General features: G+C 33.1%; 2 protein-coding genes and 1 long non-coding RNA gene across 3 annotated transcripts; all 3 read right to left on the bottom strand.

The window, feature by feature from the left end:
• Window positions 1-5,757: 5,757 nt before the first annotated feature.
• Window positions 5,758-6,334, bottom strand: LOC131876401 (uncharacterized). The gene is made up of 4 exons (XR_009372708.1): window positions 6,243-6,334; window positions 6,067-6,136; window positions 5,909-5,986; window positions 5,758-5,802 (listed from the first exon to the last, which is right to left on the bottom strand). It is a non-coding gene; the product is annotated as an uncharacterized LOC131876401 (long non-coding RNA).
• A 2,275-nt stretch (window positions 6,335-8,609) lies between these two features.
• On the bottom strand, window positions 8,610-13,052 carry LOC131047332 (uncharacterized). The gene has a single exon (XM_057981203.2). The coding sequence runs from the start codon at window positions 13,050-13,052 to the stop codon at window positions 8,610-8,612; it is 4,443 nt and encodes a 1,480-aa protein (XP_057837186.2).
• A 1,774-nt stretch (window positions 13,053-14,826) lies between these two features.
• On the bottom strand, window positions 14,827-17,102 carry LOC131876117 (replication protein A 70 kDa DNA-binding subunit A-like). The gene is made up of 3 exons (XM_059220905.1): window positions 17,058-17,102; window positions 16,384-16,661; window positions 14,827-16,282 (listed from the first exon to the last, which is right to left on the bottom strand). The coding sequence occupies exons 1-3, from the start codon at window positions 17,100-17,102 to the stop codon at window positions 14,827-14,829; spliced, it is 1,779 nt and encodes a 592-aa protein (XP_059076888.1).
• Window positions 17,103-22,122: the final 5,020 nt, after the last annotated feature.

Here is a 22,122-nt window from a genome sequence, read left to right as displayed (position 1 = left end):
ATGTATTATAATTTAAATTATATTTTTTCTATACTTTATACTATAATTAACTTTGTACACTTATAATTCAAAATTCAAAGGTGCATAAAGTTTATTATAATATAACATTTATATACTTTAAACTTTATTCACTTCTAAATTATAATAAACTTTGTTTCACCTTGAAATGAAAGCTTATTGATTTATTAAATTTATTCACTTTTAAATTATAATAAATTTTATTCACTTATAAGTGAAAATTTATAAGTGTATAAAATTTATTTATTTACTTTTGAATAAACTTTATAAGTGAAACTTTATTCACTTTTGAATTATAAGTAATAGTTTTTCACTTTGGAATTATAATATTAAGTATATAAAAGCTATATTATAATAAACTTTATAGTGTATAAATTAAAAGTTCATAAAGTTTTATTATTTATATCTATATTATTAAGTTTATAAACATACCTAATAATAACTTTTATAAAGTTTTATAACTTTATATATTAAATATAAAACTTTAAATTATAATATTTAAATTATATTATGATGTTAAACTTTAAAGTATATTAAAGTTTAATATAGTTTATTAAATTTTACATTTTAAATTAACATCATGTTTAATATTTTATATTTAATTCTATTTTTAAAATTAAAATTAAATATATATTTAATATTAAAATAAATGACAATAAAATGACAACCAAAATGTTAATAATTTAAATTTAAAAATAATATTCAATATTTCAACATAAATATTAAATATAAAGATATATTGAAAAATAAAAAATATAATATAAATATTGTACATTTATATAGAAATATATTAAAAATTAAAAAAAAAAATTTAAAAATTATTAAATTAATTTTTTCAAAATTTATTAAGTAAAATATAAATAAAATATATAAAATTTAAGATATATTAAAAAAATAAAAAATTATAATATAAATAGAATACATTAAATAATAAAAATAAGTATAAATAAAATATAGTTTAAAAATATATCTTTTAAAAATAATATAGAAAAAATATATTAAAAATTTTAAAAAATACAATTTAAAATTTATTAAATGCCGAGCGAGAGAGAGAGGTGGGGTGTGGGCCCAAACGGGGCTGCATAAGCCCACAGGAAGGATTTGATGGGTTTCCACCGTATGCCAATGCAACGCAAGTTGCCCACCAAAGAAAACGGTGGTCAGAAAATATGACCGGGGGGATTTTACCGAGATACTGACACTTTCCCGGCAAGCAAACCCCCATACAAAAAGCCTATCGGCTTAATAACTAGCAGTTGCACGCTAGTGTGCGTGCAACGGGAAGCCGATAGGTAAAATGGTTTGGGGAACTGGTTTTGTTAATGAAGCAGAAATATGTGCAGTATTTTTTTAAAAGCGTGAATTTTCCAAATTTCTTTTATCTATGTTTTACCAAATTACAGCCAAAAAAATGCATCATAGCAGAAACAAAACTTTGTATAGAAAATATTAATATTTGAGTGACAAATTTGCATAGAAAATATTAATATTTGAGTGACAAATTTGCACAAGGGTGAAGAGAAAGAAGCAAGTTTTGCTCATTCATTGAATTCAGTTGTTAAACATAGTGGATTTCAGCAAAGGGGAACATTGAATGAAATGTAGCAATGATGGAAGAGAGTAACATAAGTAAGAAATCGTGAATGTTACAATGTCAATAAGTGTAAGCAGTCACTGTGGGAGTCTAGATCTTAACGACTCTTTAAAACATGATACGGTAACGGTGTCATCATCTTGAACATGTTAATATTTGAGAAGATAGGGTTGTGAGATGTAAAATAGCAGGTTTGAAAGAATCAAATAATTTGAAAGCTGTTGAAAGCTGCAAGATGTGTAATGGCTGATGACAGATTGACCTGCAGTGCATGGAAATCAAGTAAATACATTTGTCAGCAATAGAAAGTGTTACAGAGAACGAAATATGCAAGGTTTAAACCTAAATGAGAAGAACTTACTTCTTGATGAGCAACAACATAAAGCCAATGCGATCAACTTGTTTTAAATTACAACGCCTGCTGAGTTTTAAAGCCTGCAAATTTTGGAATACGGTAAATTTTAAAGTTGTGTATCAAAGTGTTGGGCACATTTAAAAGTGAATTTTGTGTTTCAATGAATGAAGAGTTAAATATATTATTTATGTCATGTTTAGTAGTATGGAGTGAGCAAATGACCTGGTAAAGTAGAATAAATATACATTAAAATTGCAGTATAGAAAGAGTTTTAAAGCTTGTAACTTTGGAATTTTTCAAGTGTTACTTTTATTGAATAGTACAATGCTACAATTTATAAAATAATTTAATAAATACAAAAAAAATTTGGCATGTGAAAATGAGAGTAACAAGTAATACCTGACAAGAAAGAGGAACTGGCAATATATATTTTGCTTATCATGGTGAGGAAGGTCATGTGTATCAAGCAAGTCAACCTTCATAGTTTTGTAAGAGGCAATTTGTAACTATTGCAACTTGAATGAAGTGCAATCCTGTAGAGAGAAGTATGTAAGATGGGAAGGTGCCAAAAACATGGAGCTGTAAGAAATGCTAATTGTAGAGAACAGTTGGCAGGAAAAGAGCAAAAGGCAAGTAAAAAAGTGGAAAAGACAGGAAAAGATGAACCTTAGAAAGTTTGCAGATTGTATTGAATGTAGGAAAGGATTATCATGGAGGGTGTATCAAGAAAATTTTGCAAGGATAATTGTTAATCTAGCATTTGAAATATTTTAATATACAAAAGCAATTTTCTGGCAAAGTGTCGCATATTCATAATTAGGCAGAAAACAATGATTTAATGTGAAAAAATTCTGTTTTCTGAATCACTAAATTAGAACAATGGGAAGTGGGCCTTGTATGACGAAGTCTAAACAAGTGAATAAAAATTCTAAGATGAGAATTGTTCTGAATCATTGAGCATACAAGCTGGAACTACGAGTGTTGTGTTGATGTCATTTAAAGAAATGAGTAGCACAAAGTAGAATGTCTAAAATTAAACATCATTAAAATTCTCAATGATACATTATAACAAACTTTGCAAAATGCCGCAAAACATTTTGACACAAGCAAAACGTCGTAAAATAGAAAATTCAAATATAATAGAATCAAGAAGAGGCAAAGATTTGAAAACCGAGAAGAGTATGTGGTGGTGGTCGTTCACAAAAGAGAAAGGTTGAGAGTAATGTTATTTGTGAAACAAAATGACAATAATTAGTTATACTACTGATAAAGTGAGAAAGGAAGTAGTGAATTGAAATAAGAAACATCATTAGCAGAGCAGAATAGTTAAAAATGAGAAAGAAGAATGCAAAGAATCTTATTAATGCAAGGGAGAACGACATACTAGTTGATTTTGGTCTCGGAGAGGGTGTTAAGCATCAATTTTGGGAATCTATTGTATGAGATGAGCAGAGCTTGTGACATGCGCCTACAATTGTCAAAATATTCATTAGAAATCATGTATAAAGTGGAAATATAAACACGATTGAAATGCTGTACTGTTTATTGAACAAATTTTTAGTGCAGTGAACTATGAATTCAAGGAATTTGCAATTAGGCCTCTTTTAATAGATCTAATTTGAGAAAAAAGTAGCAAGTTGTGAATGATTATTATCTTTGTATGTAAATTGGAAGATCAGTTAAATATGTTTTTTTTGTTATTAATAAAGCACAAGCAGCAATGTAATCATACGAATGGGAGGAAGTGTAATATAGATAAAGAGATAGCTCAAACAGTAAGGAGGAAATGGAAAATTAAATGGTGTTTCCTTGGTTGAAATAGAATCCGTGATGGGTTACCCACCTCATTTGAATAATATGGATGGTAAACAGAAAAACAATTCTATTGTGAAATGCTTACATAAAGGTAGCCTCATATAACTAAAGAATGTCTGTTGACCAAAACCCAAAAAGTGCCTTTACCGTTATCTATAAAGTAACATCTCACTAATTATCCAACCTTTGCAAGTCTTATACAAAAGGAATATAACTTGAAATATGGGGAACAAAATGAACAGATATTAGTGAAATAAGAAAGCTGATTTAGTTTGGTTGGTCAAAGGTTTCGCTTGCATTGAAGGAAGCGACGTTAGAATGATTAATTTGGCAAAGTTGGAAAGCAGCTATAAAGTATAAATCGGGAAATAACCTGAAAATGTTTGTTTGTAATCGGCATGGAGTGCAATCATGGGTATGTTGTTGTCTGGTAATATGTATCTCTACATCAAAAAGAAGAAATATGGTTAGTTTCTGAAATTCAACATATATACAATTCATGTGCTAAAAGAACTGAAGGGGCGTGGCAAAGGGAAGTAATTGTCATACTTGGGTGAGCTGTTTATGTTGGAGCAATGACTTTTGAATGGTACAGACACTTTTGTAATGAAAGTCACCAGAGGAGAATACGCAAGTGCTGTAACAATGAGAATAATAAAAGCTGTTAGAAATGTTTGAGTAGTGCAAAGTTTAAAACTAATTAGAAATATATTCATGTTAGTGTTAAAAGTGGTAGAAAGTTAATTCTATGTCTATCTTTCTCTTTAGGGTTCAATCGAATGTATCCTATACTAACTTGTGCTTTGCAAAGTAGCATTTTGGTATGAAGTCACCTTCATATCTTTTTATGCTGGGCAGGAAAAGAATCTTTTATTATTCAAAAAGTACCAATGTACAATATGTAACGTAAAATCTAATAAAATAACGCATGAGAATCTTTTAATAATTACTTCATATCTTGATATGCGTCAGCGGGAAAAGAATCTTTTATCATTCAAAAAGTAGCAATGTACACTATGAAACATAAATTCTAATGAAATAACATATGAGAAGCTTTTAATAATTAACAAGTTACAATAATGCATTTGCATTGCAAATAGAAAATTGGGCTATGGTTTTATATTATAAGCCGTTACCTGCCATGCTACAATCCTCAAAACTGGCATATGGAAATTGGAGGCTTTGAGATTGGCTCAAGTTGCCTGGTGTGTTGCAGGCCTTGGATCCTTCCTTTGAGATCACAGCTGGAAAGTATTTGTAAAACAGAAGTTTCATATGAGAGGGAAAGATGCAGTGATCCACAGGTTTTATGTTGTCTTCTATTTAACTGTGAAATTGTACAGATAAATATTTCTGATACTGTGAGATGGAGCTTAATATTGGTGTACATTGAAAGAAATTTTTTATAGCATATACAGAAACTTAGATAGTATTATTTCTTTCTTTTCTATCTATGCATATTAAAAAAAACAAAGAAAAAGAACAGACTAAGCATAGCATTGTTATGTCATACCTGGGTGAGTTGTTTATGTTGCAGCAACGAGTTTTGAATGGAACAAATAGTTTTGTAACAAAAGTTTTCAGAGGATAATACACAGATGCTCTAACAATGAGATCAATAAAAGTTGTTAGAAATGTTTGAACAGTGTAAAGTTTAAAACTGATTAGAAATATATTCATTTTAGTGTTAAAAGAGTTAGAAAGTTGATGTTTTGCAAAGAAAAAGTACAGAGTAAGTATAGCATTTTTTTTGTGTGTATAACTTTGTATAATTGACATTGACAAGAGTTTTTAGCTACAACCAGTGCTAACTTGAAAAGTTAGAAGTGTGCAAGCATGGGTATGTTGTTATTTGTTAATATGTTTGTGTACAACAAAAAGAAGGATTGAAATTTGTAACTGACCTGATTACTGTCATAAATCTGGAATGCAGTGAAGTTTGAAAATAGCCTAAATTTGTTTGTTTGTTGTTTGCAATTTTTGCAAGGGCAACACAGTCATAGATTTGAGATATTTAAATCTGTTTGCAATGAGGAGATAAAACATTAGAATAAAGAATGGGAGAAGTGGTCAATAGCTATAATGGTCAAATGTGAATTATTTTAAGAAACCAAAAGGAATATGACCTGAAATATGGGGAACAAAATGAATGGATATTGGTGAAATAGGAAAGGTGATTTAGTGTGGTTGGTCAAAGGTTTTGCCTGCATTGAAGAAAGGCATGTCAGAAGGTTTAATTTGGTAAAGTTGGAAAGCAGATATAAAGTATAAATTTAGATATGACCAGAAAATGTTTGGTTGTAATCGACATGGAGTGCAATCATGGGTATGTTGTTGTCTGTTAATATGTATCTCTACAACAAAAAGAAGAAATATGGTTAGTTTCTTAAATTCAACATATATACAATTCATGTGCTAAAAGAACTGAAGTGGCGTGACAAAGGGAAGTTAATGTCATACCTGGGTGAGTTGTTAATGTTGCAGTAGTGACTTTTGAATGGAACAGAGACTTTTGTAACTAAAGTCACTAGAGGATAATACACATGTGTTGTAAGAATGAGAATAATAAAAGCTGTTAGAAATGTTTAAGCAGTGTAAAGTTTAAAACTGATTAGAATATATTCATTTTAGTGTTAAAAGAGTTAGAAAGCTAATTGTATCTGTATCTTTCTCTTCAGGGCTGCATGGAATGCATCCGGTACTAACTTGTGCTTTGTAAAGTAGCATTTTGCCACCAAGTCACCTTCATATCTTGACATGCTCTGGCAGGGAAAGAATATTTAGTTACTCGAAAAGTGCCAATGTACAGTATGAAACATAATTTGTAATAAAATAACATATGTGAATCTTGTAATAATAACTTTATATGTTGATATGCATTAGCAGGAAAAGAATCTTTTATCATTCAAAAAGTAGCAATGTACATTATGAAACATAAATTCTAATCAAATAACGTGTGAGAAGGTTTTAATAATTAAGAAGTTACAATAATGCATTTGCATTGCAAATAGAAAATTGGGCTATGGTTTTCTATTATAAGCCGTTACCTGCTATGGTCTAATCTTGAAAACTGGTATATGGAAATTGGAGGCTTTGAGATTGGCTCAGGTTGCCTGGTGTGTTGCAGGCCTTGCATCCTTCCTTTGAAATCACATGTGGAAAGTATTTGTAAAACAAAAGTTTCAGATGAGAGGGAAAGATGCAGTCATCCACAAGTTTTATGTTGTCTTCTATTTAACTGTGAAATTGTACAGATAGATATTTCTGATATTGTGAGATGGAGCTTAATAGTGGTATAGATTGAAACAAATGTTTCATAGCATATATAGAAACTTAGATACTATTATTTCTCTCTCTTCTATCTTTGCATATAAAAAAGTCAAAGAAAAAAAACAGACTAAGCATAGCATTGTTATGTCATAACTGGGTGAGTTGTTTATGTTGCAGCAGTCAGTTTTGAATGGAAGAAACATTTTTGTAACAAAAGTTATCAGAGGATAATACACAGATGCTCTAACAACGAGATTAATAAAAGCTGTTAGAAATGTTTGAGTAGTGTAAAGTTTAAAACTGATTAGAAATATATTCATTTTAGTTTTAAAAGAGTTAGAAAGTTGATGTTTTGTAGGGAAAAAGAACAGAGTAAGCATAGCATTGTTTTTTTTGTGTATAACTTTGTATAATTGACATTGAGAAGACTTTTTAGCTACAACCAGTGCTAACTTGAAAAGTGAGAAGTGTGCAAGCATGGGTATGTTGTTCTTTGTTAATATGTATCTCTACAACAAAAAGAAGCAATAGAATTAGTTTCTTAAATTCAACATATATACAATTTATGTGCCAAAACAACTGAAGTGGCATGGTAAAGAGAAGTTTGTTTATTAATTGATTTTATTTGAAGATTTGTTAGAATATGCCTTGAAAGAATTACATGGCCACATAAAAAGAAGAGAATGTAAACTATATGTGTTGGGTAGGTATGCATACCTTCAATTTGCAGTAGGAAATCTAGACTGAATGGTTGATTGAGAAGGTTTGCACTGGAGAGGCAATGTACTGTAGCTGGCGTACAAGGAGGGAAGTTAGTTAAAAGTGACAGACAGCAATGTTAGAGCAGTAAAAGGTGTCAATAAAGTATGCTTGAAGCCAAAAAAATGTAAATATCATACCTGGGAGAGTTGCTTATGTTGTAGCAGTAACTTTGGAATTGAAGAGACATTTTTGTAACAAAACTTATCAGAGGTATAATACACAGTTCCTCTAACAATGAGATTGATAAAAGCTGTTACAAATGTTCGAGTTGTATAAAGTTTTAAACTGATTAGAAATATACTCATTTTAGTGTTAAAATACTTAGAAATTTAATTATGGGGTGAGGAACAGATGTTTTGCAGTCAAAAAGAACATACTAAGCATAGCATTGTTTTTATTGTGTATAACTTTGTATAATTGACATTGATTAGTATAAAAGTTTGTTAACAGAGTACATTCTAAGAAATAAAAGTGACATATCATACCTGAGATAGCTGTATATGTTGGAGCAGTGACCGATGTGAATGCGCAATGCATTGCAGCTGTATTATACCTGATATATCTGTAGACAATCATTGAAGCGTGTATAGATAGGAAGACTTGTGTGTGGTGTTCAATGTAGCATGGAGGATGTCTTAGAATGAATGCAATCTAAAATGAACAGCGAGGGAAAAAGAGTTAGTATGAGGGACGATTAAGAAAGTGCATGTTGTGAAGAGGTATGACAATGTAAAATTGTAATTACCTTGTTGAAAGTAGAGGAATGTAAGAAAGATGGTTTTGGAGCAAAAGTTTTTAAGGTGAATAGATATCTGTTTGCGCAGAGAGTAGCTGCAAACGAGTTTCTTCTTTCTTTCTAATGGTTGTATAAGGATTATTTTGTAGTTTGGAAAACCTTTCAAAAGAGAATGGTGGTTCGATCCGTATTCCATCAATTGTCTTCACTCTGGAAATAGCTGTGAATGTGAGGCCTTGCTTTTCAGTATTACCTATGTCAATGGTAGCTGTATCTAATGTAAGACCTTGGGATTTGTGAATAGTCATGGCCCAAGACATTGTTAAAGGCACTTGCGTATGCCTACCTCGCGTTATTGGCAAAATGGGTATGTCTTTTGGATGTGCTATATCCCATGGAGGTCCATTATAATCATTGAATTGGACAACCACATATTTTGGCAAGTCTGGTGGTTTTGTATTGTTTTCATATACAATTTGTTTTATGAGACCAATAGCACCATTAACAAGGCCAACTTTGATCCACAAGTTAGCTATTAACATCACTTGCTGATCAATAGAAAGTAATACTTCCAATGGTAGTTGTTCATTGGTGTCATATTCAGTATTTGTTTGCTTAGCAATTTTAGCTAAACTTAGAGCGACAGGAAAATTTAATTCTTTGAGCATTTTCCTGTTATGCAAGCGTGCAGATTCATTTGTTGCAAACAGGTGGATTGAAGAGTCGAAATCTTTCTTTTGTTGAATAGTTAATGTTACATTTGTCTGGCACATTAGAAACTGCCAATCATGTTGGAGTGCTTGAGCGTTTCTTAAGTTGTGAAGAAGTGCTCTGAATTGTTGTTGTCTTATAGATGCACCTTGCTGGCAGAAAATAGTGTCCAATGTTATGACAATAGTAAAAGAATGCCATAAACTGAGGGCTATAGAGTGCGAAGCATATATAGGTTTATCCATAACAGGGGGAAGCTGAGCAAGATCACCAACAAGAATCATGGACACGCCACCAAAGTTGTCATGTTGTTTGTTAGGGAATGCTTGGCGTAAACGGTTATCTATCTTAAGTAGTAGTTTCGGGCCCAAAAAGCTCATTTCGTCTATCAGAATATATTTGATATGTTTCAATTGCTCTTGCAATGTCATTAATGATTGCCTTGTCAAAGGATGCATTTCTCTTATAGGTATGCGCAACCCTGCATGGATTGTTGTCGCTTGTATATTAAATGCAGCAACTCCTGTTGGTGCTAAAACAAGCAATGGGTTTGCCGTCATAGGTGGAGATATGTTTAATTCTTTTCTAATACAATCTATTAAAAATGATTTACCAGTGCCAGTAGTGCCTTGAACAATCATTCGTAAAGGTGTTGTTGCAGATTGATTATTATGATGTTGTAGAATGATGTTGAGCGCAACTTTTTGCTGAGGTGATAGGTGGTTTTTTTTTGTGTCTTGGCTGGAGATTTGCATGCTAGTGTGTTGGGATTTTAGCTTGCTTGTAGTTATGAACTGAAGGGTAGTGGAGTCTAGTTGATCAACCACAACAGTTGCTCCCCAAAAGTGGCTAATATCGTAATCACGACGGCCTAGCATTTGCAGATCATTCTGGACAAAGTTATTTGAAGCTCCCATTTGTGAGAGCTGCTCCCACTCGTACAGATTTGTATCATCTTGATGTTGGGAACCATTATTGTCACTGTCATCTTCGTTTGGAAGGGTGCAATCATCTATAATCTGTTGATTTCCCAAACGGTTGTAATTTGTCTTTTTAAAGTTTTTCCAATTTTTTATAATTTGTTCCTTTGAAGCTCCTATTTCAGTTGGGATGTCACGGAATGGTTTGTATAGCAGCAATTCAGACAAACAAAAAATCTCAAACTGATTGGTATCTTCATTTGGAGGCTCTGTAAACTGAGGATATATAGTCACAATTGCTTTTTTATCCCTGATGTGCCATTTTGTTTTTTTGTGTTGAGAATTATAGGAAAACCCTTGTGCTGATTGTAGCAAATTTGTTGCATTTAATTCAAAAGGGCGCTGCATATAAGCATGGATATAAGTTGTGGAAAGGTTAGCTCCATTATCTAATTTTATGACACGGTGCAGTATTTTTCTGCCAACATTCAGAGAGACAAATTGTCGGCTACAACTTAGAAGAGGCAATTTCTGTAACATATGGCAAGTTTCTTGTTCACTGATATCACGGTCTACTACTATGCCCATCATAAATTTCTGATATGTTAATAAAATGCTATCTTCAGATTTACTTGTATTTAGTATTGTTTTCAGCATTTCAATATAGGATTGCGATTTGTTTTCTGATTTTGAAGCATACTTTGAAATGTATTGGAGGACAGCTTTTTTTGAAGTGACTGGTTGACAATCGATATTAGCTCTCCATAGTGAAAGCATCCAAGGATTATGAATATTTAAACGATCATCATTCCTTGCAGGTTTATAGCATGGGTTGTTGTCATTGTCAACTGTCAATGTAGACATCTCTTGTTGAACCCATGGAGCTTTGTAACGACATTCAAATGTGGGACCTTTTTTCTTGAGGCATGTTTGTTCTGTACATTTTGTGTGTCTCTGTAAAGTATTAAGCAATGCTTCATAATCCAATGCAGCATCCATGGTGAAGATTTTTTTTGTATCAGCTAGGCAAGGGTCATCCATTGCAGTGTAGTGCATTGCATTCATGCGGTCTGCTGCAATGCGAGGATTCCAAGCAGAAACATATTGGTCGAAGAAAGTTTTTGCCATTTGCACCTCATTATCATCTGTCCAATTAATGGTCTCCATATTTGGTGCTCCAGGGAGCCATAAGAAGCCATGAATATGGCGTGAGCCTCGATGTTGCCATTCATACCTATACCAATGATCCTTTGCTTGGAACAACTTTTGAATAATTTCTTCATGAAATATTGTAAATCTGTTGTGAAGGTATAATGCTGTTATATGTGGATTGCAGATCACATGGTCTGTAAGTTGTTTTCTTGTAAACTGTGTGGTTTGGCCATAATTTTCAGAGAAAAGCCTATGCAAATCGGGCCATTTGGTATCAGCTGAACTTAATGTAAAGAACAGTGTTGGGGGCCCCAATTGGGAGATCATTGCAGTAAGCTCTTTTCTAGATTTACGCCAATATGCACGGGTGCCTCGAAGCGTTGCACCAAAGCGCAACAATTGGCTAGGCAGCTGATCATCAGGAGTATTTTGCAATCGTCCATGGAGTGCTTCGATAGTGGTTGGGATAGACTCTCCCAAATTAGTTTTAATGAAGATAGCTGCAGATTGTTGCGAATGATGTCTCATAATTAGATTGTAAATATAATACCGGAATCTAACATGCTGCCCAAATCTTTGATCAGCATATCTAAGTAAGTGGAGAGCATATTCATGTAAATAAACATGCTTGATACGTGGCTGTAGTGGAAGTGCAACTCCAGATGGGAAAAGGGTTGGGAATGCCATGCTTAACAAGCCTATTGTATTATATTCATTTATCGGAGACAAGTTTATTTCAGGCCAAGGGATATTATTATTAGTATCAGCATCTATCTGCAAGGTTCTCTTAACTGTATCTAGTTCGCGGGGTGGAGTAGGCAGTTTTGGAACAAAAGATGATGACATATTTGCATCATATTCATTGCAATTGTCCAGAAGGTCTTCTGTTGGTGGAATACCTGTTACATCAGTATGTTCTTCTAAAGAGCGTAGCATATTTGATATATTTGTTGTAGTATTAGGAAGCAGGTTGACAGCATCAAAGTCTATGACAACATCATTATAGTACTGGTCATGTTGTATTTTATAGCTCAATGCATCCATAACATGGAATTTATTCACATAACAATCATATTTTGTGCCTTGTATATTACTTCGGTGGACAATAAGAACTTCAAGGTCTTTTAGTCTTCGTGGAAAAAGCTTTGCAATTTCTGAAATATCTTGGGGAAAACTTATTATGTGACCAGAATATTTGTATTGGCCACCTTTTCCATGTCTGACTTGCAAAACAGGAGCAACCCTAGCTATAAGCATCTCTTCTACTTGTGTATGTTTTTTTAACACAACAGGTTGCTCGCCTGGGTCTAAGTTATTTGCCAAGGAGAAACGATGAACACCATTTTCAGAAAAGCATCTTGAACAAATAATATGTTGTTGGTTCCCGCATAGCAGCATTCCAATATATCTTTCCTTACAAATACTACATGTTTGAAGCATGGACAGCGAATCAATGCGATGGCGGAAGGCTTGCAATGTTTGAATGTACTGCACAGAAGAGAAACAATTTGTTGTGCATTGTTGTGTTGTTGTAGGCTGCAATATTGTCTGATGGTATAGAGGTTGCCTGTTTTGTGTTAGATGTTTCTGTTGTAGTTTGCTACTATGCAATGAAGGTTGTTGTATTTGCTGTGATACAATACTGGTCTGGCCAAATGAGAAAAGAAGGCTTTGATCAAAATAGGCGAATCTGAATCGATCATCTGTGGGGTGTCGCATGGTGGAGGTGTAGGCAAGAGCATTTTGTGTTTCATTCGCTCCAGGCGACGCTTTTTAGAGATTTGTTCTCTATGTTGTGCATAATAGCGACAATTTTGTTCTCTTTTTTTCGCTTTCCTAAGATTGCATCCTTGTGGTGTGTTCTGCATTAATATTTAAGAGAATTTAAATGAACAGAGCATATAAGATGTTGAGTGTGCAAGAAACAACCGATAAAGATAGTGTCTATGTTGTAATCTATATAGTTACATTTGAAACTTCTGTTTGATGCAATCTTTTAATTGCACATGTTAAATACTTTTGCACAAAGATTAAGCACATGACCATACAGATAACTATACATGCATTGAGACATGTATGCACATAAAAGAATATGGCTAGAGACAAGGTTACTTACATATGTAGGTACATAACTTTCAAGAGACACAATGTTGTGTATGTTGATATCTATGCACCGTGAGTGGCTTCCTTTGTGTGAGCATGTTTATAGGTGTGTGGTACTTTGCAGCTATGTCAAAATGTGTTTGTATGGTTTTTCTTTATAAATGTATATACCAATTTTCATGATATACACATACATGTGTACGTATTTCTATACAGAAGCACAAGCACATACATACAATCATTTATGCAGTGGTGCATACATGCACATAAAAAAGATGTTGCAGATGGATTTACTTATGTATGCAGGCACATAACTTTCAAGATATATAAGATTGTTCATGTGTATATATATCTGTTGTGAATGCCTTCCTTTGTATGTACATGTATAGAGATGCATATATGGTTGTATGTATGTGAGTATGCAGCTGTGGAGGACCATATGTATGCATGTATGTGTATGGAAATATATGTAAATGCACATAGAAATCTATAGGTATCTTTGTATATCGTGATACATAAATGGAGATATTTATCTTTATGCATGGCAGTAAATATTGGAGAGAACATATAAGGCAACAAACATTTACATAAATTGAATGAATACAAAGAAGAATATGAAAGCTGTTGGAAGGTCAAAACTTGCATTTTAATTTACAGTTCAACATTAATGAGAAGCATAAGTGTGTCTGGACCAAGTATCAAAACGTATCTAGAAGGATTCAAAATATTACAATAAAAGAAAGAGACAGGTCAACAAAATGCTTTGAATATATAATAACAATAAACATAAAACAACATTGTACAAGATATTGACATTGCAAATTATAATTTGAAATGGGCAGGGAAAGCGTGGTGAAATAGTACAATATAGAAATCATGATTTTGAGATCAGGAAATGTGTTAAAACAACATAGGTTGGAGCTATTGGTTCTTGTTTTAATGTTTGCGTAAATGTGTAATCTGTATGGTTTGTTTCTTATCATATTTGTACAGCATAGTATAAATATAGTTATAAAAAATAAGTGTTTTTGGAAAACATGGTTGTTCAATAATTACATAACATAAAAAGGTACAAAAGGATCTAAGATAATAAGCTGGAAAGAAGGGAAACTGCATTTGATTTTTTTTTGTATGATTGGAAGCATGACAGAACAAAAGCAATGTCAAAAACCAAAAGTCCTAGGCAGCCCAAAAAACACTTTAGATAGTGTTGATATACACAACGACCGATAATTTAGTTCTGTTTGTCAATGACCACTAAAAGCTAGGAACAAGCTATATATTGTATGAAGATCAAAAGGCATGTGGAAAGCATCACTATCCAATTGGTTTTGAACTATGCAGTTGTAGTCATCCGAGCAATCTCTGCAAGCAGAAGAGCACTTTCAGCCTAGTAATCAATTCTGGCAACTTTGGTTATCGTTGCTTTGAGCCTGGGTTCTGAATTGTACATGTCTGTTGTAATAGAGAGTGTGAAAACAAAGGAAGACAAAAGGACATGCTTGATACTGGACTGAGGCATTTTTTGTGTAGTCAAATCGTACTGCAGCATGTAAAGCTCCTTGGCAGATATTTGCAGTATATTTGTGCCAACCTCATCAAAGGCAGTAGCCCAAAGAGCCCCTGTATGATCTTGGAGCTTCATCTGCAATAAGTATTTGTAATTGCATTCTGGCACAGCAGTTTGACATCTTGAACAAAACCATTGATTATCACTTTGCTGGGTGCATTTCTTTTTACATTCTTTTCCATTAAATTTCAAAGGGCAGGCTGGATAGCAAAAAGAATCAGTTTTAATGATTCTCACAACAGCCCTAATAGTACTTTCAACTGTTTCAGAGAGAACACTTGTACGCTCTAAAACAGCTATGATTGTCATCCTACTGTATTGTGAGTTAAGCTGGCCAGCAACACATGATAGCGGTAAAAGGGCATCTGAAATCTTTCCTCTTGACATAAGTGCCTCTGTTTCAGGTATAGAAGGGTTTATATTTAGGGTTGTTGCTGTGGTTGTGTTGACCACCTTTCCATTGAAATAACCAACACGAGCATTTCTGACTGCAAGGACAACAGCTGTTTGGGTTGTGTGCATGCTCTTCAAATCTTCACCTAGCCCTTGCCATGTTTCTCCCCATAAGTTAACATCGATAGTAAAAGTTGAGGCATCATTTATTTTTACAATTCTCTTTGTTACTTCGCTTCCATCCTTCCTACAAATTAATGAGGGTTCTCCAACAGCAACTACAATACCAATAACATCAACTAAAGTGTTGTTGGTGCAGTATGTAATTTCATTGATTGGTGTGAATTGAGAATTATTTGCTTCACATTCAACAACATCATCACAATGCTTCAATATTGAATTGTTGTCCAAAGTTATCTCAAGATGGCTGTTAAGCTTATTCCATTTAGTGTTAGCTTCTTTAACGCAACCTTTTGACACAGTATAATATGTTCCTGGTTCAACCCTATGATAATGCATTTCTGCTACATCACCAAAGCAAGTTATTCTAATTTCAGTACCTTCACTATCTATCATGTCAAAGCTAAATACTTGGCCAGTGGACTTTGGTGTACTGTATTGATGCATCTTCCTCTTGTTTGTCACACGCCCCTTTATTGTCCATTTATTTTGGAAGGGGTTCAAGGCTTTAATCGGGCTGATATTAACAGAAGATTCATGCTGCACAGGTGGGAGGTGAATTCGAAATTTAAGGGATCGTTTAGTTGTGGCAGGTGTGTCTCGACCTAACATTTGTTGTTCTTGCTCTTTAAACAGATATCTAGGTTTCCCAAGCAATGGAGAATTGGTAAATTTGACAGCAAGGCTGAATATTATTATAGTCCTGTAAAATGAGCAAAATAAGAGGTTGAATAATCTGGATAGTGTGGAAAGGGGGATTTGAAAAGGCAAGAACAAACCAACATAACATATAGAGGGCCATACCTTGAGTTCCAAACATTTCTACAAGCATAGGCTGTCAATGATAGGATAGTGCCAATCTTTAATGTCTCTGAAAGCAGCAAACCACTATACTTAGGTGGGAGGATCGCCAATTGCATGTGTGTGGCATCAGACAAAACAACCTTATACCGGGCATTGTCATTTTCATCATCTATCAATTTTTCAAAAGACAAAAGCTGAAGCAGTGGAGAGGGGACATCATCCCCAGTGTTGATGCAGAGCAGTGCATGTGGGGTCAATTGTAAATGTTGTTCCACTTCCTACAAGGATAATAGAAGACAACCAAATAGCTACACAAGGTCATGTACATTCATACGCATTGGCATGGGCACGACAGCCGTTTTTTTTTTTAAGCTTCCAATTTGTATTACTAGCTATGTGTGTTTTTGTTTACAGGTGTTTTTTTTGTGTGCATGGACAGATTATAGATTGATGTATTGAAGCATACAAATGCACAAGGACAATGCAGAGAACATTTGTTTCAATTTATTTATCTATATAAATACGTAAACAGATGCAAAAAAATAGTTCAAGCAACGACATATGTTGGTATATGCACTTGCATTGATGGATGAGAAGTCTACTAAAGAACAAATAGAGATATAATCTTTGTAAATAATATGAATAAGAGAAAACAAATGTATAAACAAGCTCACCGAAGTTTCTTTAGAAGGTTGTTGCGAGGCAGCAGGAGAGGCCATCGGAGATGACATGGTGGCCACTGTGTTTGAGAGATGAGGAATGGGGTTTTGAATGGTGAAATAGCGAGTCTATGTCACAACAATTAAAACAAGTGAATATATTTTAACGGTAAGCACAACTCATATTGCACTTGGGATCAAGAGAAAATCTTTAGTCCAACGAGATCGCAATGAAATTTCAAAGTTACAATCAGCAATGTATATGTATAGTTAGAAGACAAGCACTTATCAAGAATACTTGGAATATCTTTGTCTGCTTTCAAAGAGTTTTAGTGAAAGGAAAAATAGAAAACGCTCTAATCAGTGATAAAACAAGTGCTGCATAGATACAATAAATGCTTTTTAGACTCCAATAAATTTCTAATTACTTATATATGCACAAATGTTCAATATTTAGGTTTAGTTGACTACATCCGTGTTGGTTATTTTGTGATGTATTTATGATACATTAGTATAGCATATTTGTCTTAAGTGTGTTTTTTGATTCGGTGAATTCTCTAAATATGCGTGAAAAAAATAATTATATTCCGACGTGATAAGCTACATTAGATGAAATTAATGAAATAGAAAGAATTTTGTATTTGGTTTTGCGAGCTATTTAAGGCTGTACATTAAATGCGAACAAAGTTAAATTTATTTCATAGCTTCCTAAATGTACGATGTTCAGAGTATTTAGTTGGAGGGCCAGTTTTGTAGCAGTCGATGGGTATAATTAATTCACAAATCTTAAGACATGCTATGCTGTCCGAATTTAAAATTAAATGGTCAATAAATGCGTCTTTTGATATTTTGTATTTTTTTTTCACTGGAAGACATACGGTTCAACACTACAGAGGTCTAAGTGGCAAATCCTAAAACTCTTAATTCCTTGTCCATTCTTCTTCTATAGAAATATTCCTTCATGCTTTAACTTAAGCAGATTTTCACAATTTAAAACCTGCAATCTTCGGAGTTATGGCCATTTCTAAGAAGGAAAAGAAAATGGAAGTTTACGAGAACTTGGAGAAGATTGAGCAATTGGAGAAGGAACTTATGGTAAGGTATACAAAGTGAAGGACATTAACACAGGTCAGTTTTTTGCACTTAAGAAGCTCAAGATCGAGAATAATGATGAGGGAGTTTCTGTCAGCACACTAAGGGAGATATCACTCTTAAGGGCACTTTCTAATAGCTGTTACATTGTAAGGTAAGAAATGTATACACCACCTCAATGTAAACTGTCAATTTGCCAAAAAAAACTACACAAATATTTTAAAAAAAATTGTGTATGAGCTTTGGGTTTCACAAACAATGAATTGACTCTGCATTGGATGTTTTATCAGATTGGTTTCTCGCAAGCTTTACTTTTTTAGGTGAGAGGGGCGTAACCGACTTGAATAATCCTAAACCTTTTTTACCTAGGACCTAGGACTTCTTACATCTCGTTTCAATTCAGAAAACTAAATATCCATAAAATTGCTAAATTTAATAAGATATTTGCATTATAAATCTTCTAATGGCTTTCTTTTAGTTCTTATTATCAAAATAAAATTTATGTAATATTTGAGCTGCAAAGAAAATGCTAAAAATGTATAAGATGATGTTTTATGTCACAGGGCAAGCCACATCCCAAGCTTTCATATGAGATCTAGTTCCGTATGAGGGAATTTATTTTCTTTTAACTTATATGTTGTTTAAATTTTGTACCCATATTTCAACATCATGACAAAGCTTGGATGTACCTCATTTTGCAATCTTATAAAAAATAGGCAACTCCTAAATCTTATCTCTGGTTCTCATTAAACATCTTTTATACTTGGAGACATGTAATTTCTGCACTATAAGATACTAATATTCATTGTTTATGAATTTGATTCAGAAAAAAAAAATGTCGTCAGAAAAAAAAACTCACACAGTCAAATCAAGAAACTATATATGCTAATCTATAATATTATTTAATATCATTTTATTAAACTAAATATCTACTGTAATACTTGTAATCCAGCTAAATATTTACATCTTAACCTTATTGCAGTTGCAATGACTACAAATCCATTTTTCAAAGGATATAATCCTAGAAAAAATCTGAAAAAAATTCAAATCTGAGAAAATAAAATAAATCAAAGCCTAAAAAACCTCATATTTAATAATGCTAAAATGAAATAACATTGTTTTGTGCTATTTCCTAAATATCATCATAAATTGTTCCTTCAAAACAAAAACATTGGCAAAAAATTCCTCAGTTAATTCTAAGATTAAATAGATATTCCAAGTTCTGAATATTGCACTTTGAGTAAGTGAACAGAACACTCAAATTCAGGCTATAAATCTTACCAGTAAATAAGTGGGCTTAAGAATCAAAGTTAGATGCTTGAACGACTTTCTGTATTTGGTCACTTAAAACATGTTAAAATATATGCCAAAAGGTTTATCTAGCAAGGTTTGAAAAAATCATTCTTGGGCCACAGCAAAATTCTACTTAAACATTTCTTGTTATGCATTATTTTAGACTTTCACGTGTGTGTAGCCATAAGTAGGATTGCACTTTGCAACCAATAAAGAGTGAAGCAAAATAAAATAATAATCAAACTACGAGAAAATTGGCATAGAAGTTAAACCATAGGGCAATACTGGCGGATTTAGCCATTGATAAAACTGTAAGAACAAAGGTATCTGCAAGTTATGCAACTTCAAAAACATACTAAACATGCATGTTTTAAATTTGCCTCTTATACAGTGATGTTAAACAGAACTATACAGATTTTATTATCACAGTAGAGTATATTAATTTTTTGGGTGATAGAATAGTTCATGGAAGTCTGTTGCCTTCATGGAGACCCTGTATTAAAACTTGTTAATAACATTGGGGTACATCCCTGTTGGTTATTTTGTTGCAGTTTACAGAAGAGAAGATAACTGCACAATGCCATTTTGCTTGCTATGGTTAAAACCCATGTTGTATCACTGGGTGAAATTGCAGCAAACCTAAAGAAAACCCAAAAACATCAGTTTAATTCACTCTAAAATTCGGACGGAAAAAGGCTTAGGGTTTTGTTCCTTGTTCGTTCTGCAAATCTTTGACATTCGAGAGTTTACAGTCATTCAAACAGAACGTGAACTCAGCAAACCTAAAGAAAACCCAAAAACATCGGTTTAATTCACTCTAAAATTCGGACGAAAAAAAGCTTAGGGTTTTGTTCATCTTATATATCTTCTTTCGAAAGGTTTTTTTTGTGTGACTAATGACCTGTTTTGCCATTAACACTTAGCCTTCCTAAATCTTTTTGCAGCAATGGAAATTGCGGTTTACAGAAGAGAAGATAACTGCACAATGCCATTTTGCTTGCTATGGTTAAAACCCATGTCATATCACTGGGTGAAATTGGAGCAAACCTAAAGAAAACCCAAAAACATCGGTTTAATTCGCTCTAAAATTCGGACGGAAAAACGCTTAGGGTTTTGTTCCTTGTTCGTTCTGCAAATCTTTGACATTCGAGAGTTTACAGTCGTTCAAACAGAACGTGAACTCAGCAAACCTAAAGAAACCGAAAAACATTGGTTTAATTCGCTCTAAAATTCGGACGGAAAAAGGCTTAGGGTTTTGTTCGTTGTTCGTTCTACAAATCTTTGACATTCAAGAGTTTACAGTCGTTCAAACACAACGTGAACTCACCTGCAAACTTGAAACAAATCTTCAGAGCTTCTGTCCTTTTCTCCTTTGATTCAGCAAACGTAAACAGGGCAAAGAAATCACCACCGTCTTGCAAAAACTGAAACAGGTAGCAAACATTACATGAGAAAACTCAAGAAAACAATAGGGAAAAAAACCAGGCTTAGATCCCACAAAGAAAAACATCTCACTCACCTGCAAACTGCAAAGAAGTGTCCAATAGAAGATTACGAACGTAGTAGTGGAGAAGGTAAAGCAACAGCTGGTTTAACGCAATGCTAGTTTCCAAAAAACCCTTCGAGTTTGCAACATGCAAAGTAATGTTTCCAACTGGCAGTAATAAATGGTAATTATAAATGTGTGTCCGGTCAAATAAATGTCATTGCCAAGCAAGTGACAAATTTCCGACAAGTGAACTATAAACCGCCTTTTTTCCCGATGCCTTTTCCGGATGGCTGACACTTTCCCGGCAAGGAAACCCCCATACAAAAAGCCTATCAGCTTAAATATATATAATGGTAAATCATGAATAAAACATAATATTTTATTATTATTAAAAATGATACATTTCATTTGTATTTTATGATTAGATAAAATACTATTTGGTGAGTAATGAAAGAATGGAAAAGTGGATGAAGCTCAGAGTAAGGTCTATATTAGCATTTAAGAAAATGAAACTATTAGTTTCTGTCATAAAAAAAAAATTCATTTTTGTACATTTAGTAAATGACATGTCATTGAAATGACAAAGAAAACAATAAAATAATTTTAAAAATAAATAAACTGTCAGTTTGTACAGACTAGACAGAGGGGCATTAAATATATTTCGCTGGATTTTAATATTGACGGTTAAAATTCCCAATCTTATTTTGTCACCATCATTTTCCCACTTGCTATATGTTCCCACTTGCTATATTTTCCCACTTGCTATATTTTGCAAGTGAAAACGTACAACAACTCATTATTTCACTGGATTTTAATATCGACGGTTAAAATTCCCAATCTTATTTTGTCACCATCATTTTCCCACTTGCTATATGTTCCCACTTGCTATATTTTCCCACTTGCTATATTTTGCAAGTGAAAATGTACAACAACTCATTATTTCACTGGATTTTAATATCGACGGTTAAAATTCCCAATCTTATTTTGTCACCATCATTTTCCCACTTGCTATAAGTTCCCACTTGCTATATTTTCCCACTTGCTATATTTTGCAAGTGAAAACATACAACAACTCATTATTTCGTTGGATTTTAATATCGACGATTAAAATTCCCGATCTTATTTTGTCACCATCATTTTCCCACTTGCTATATTTTCCCACTTGCTATATTTTGTAAGTGAAAAAGTACAACAACTCATTATTTC

The sequence above is a fragment of the Cryptomeria japonica genome, chromosome 5 (genome assembly GCF_030272615.1).
Source record: "Cryptomeria japonica chromosome 5, Sugi_1.0, whole genome shotgun sequence".
In the NCBI taxonomy this organism is placed as follows: Eukaryota; Viridiplantae; Streptophyta; class Pinopsida; order Cupressales; family Cupressaceae; genus Cryptomeria; species Cryptomeria japonica.
The sequence above is the reverse complement of the archived record's forward strand: the minus strand, read 5'-3'. Positions and strand labels throughout refer to the sequence as shown.

Coding starts and splice junctions, on each gene's coding strand:
- LOC131047332 (XM_057981203.2), bottom strand. CDS start 13,052: ATGCGACACCCCACAGATGATCGATTCAGATTCGCCTATTTTGATCAA.
- LOC131876117 (XM_059220905.1), bottom strand. CDS start 17,102: ATGGCCTCTCCTGCTGCCTCGCAACAACCTTCTAAAGAAACTTCG. Junction 16,662..17,057: donor AACCTTCTAAAGAAACTTCG/GTGAGCTTGTTT, acceptor TTATCCTTGTAG/GAAGTGGAACAACATTTACA. Junction 16,283..16,383: donor AGAAATGTTTGGAACTCAAG/GTATGGCCCTCT, acceptor CTCATTTTACAG/GACTATAATAATATTCAGCC.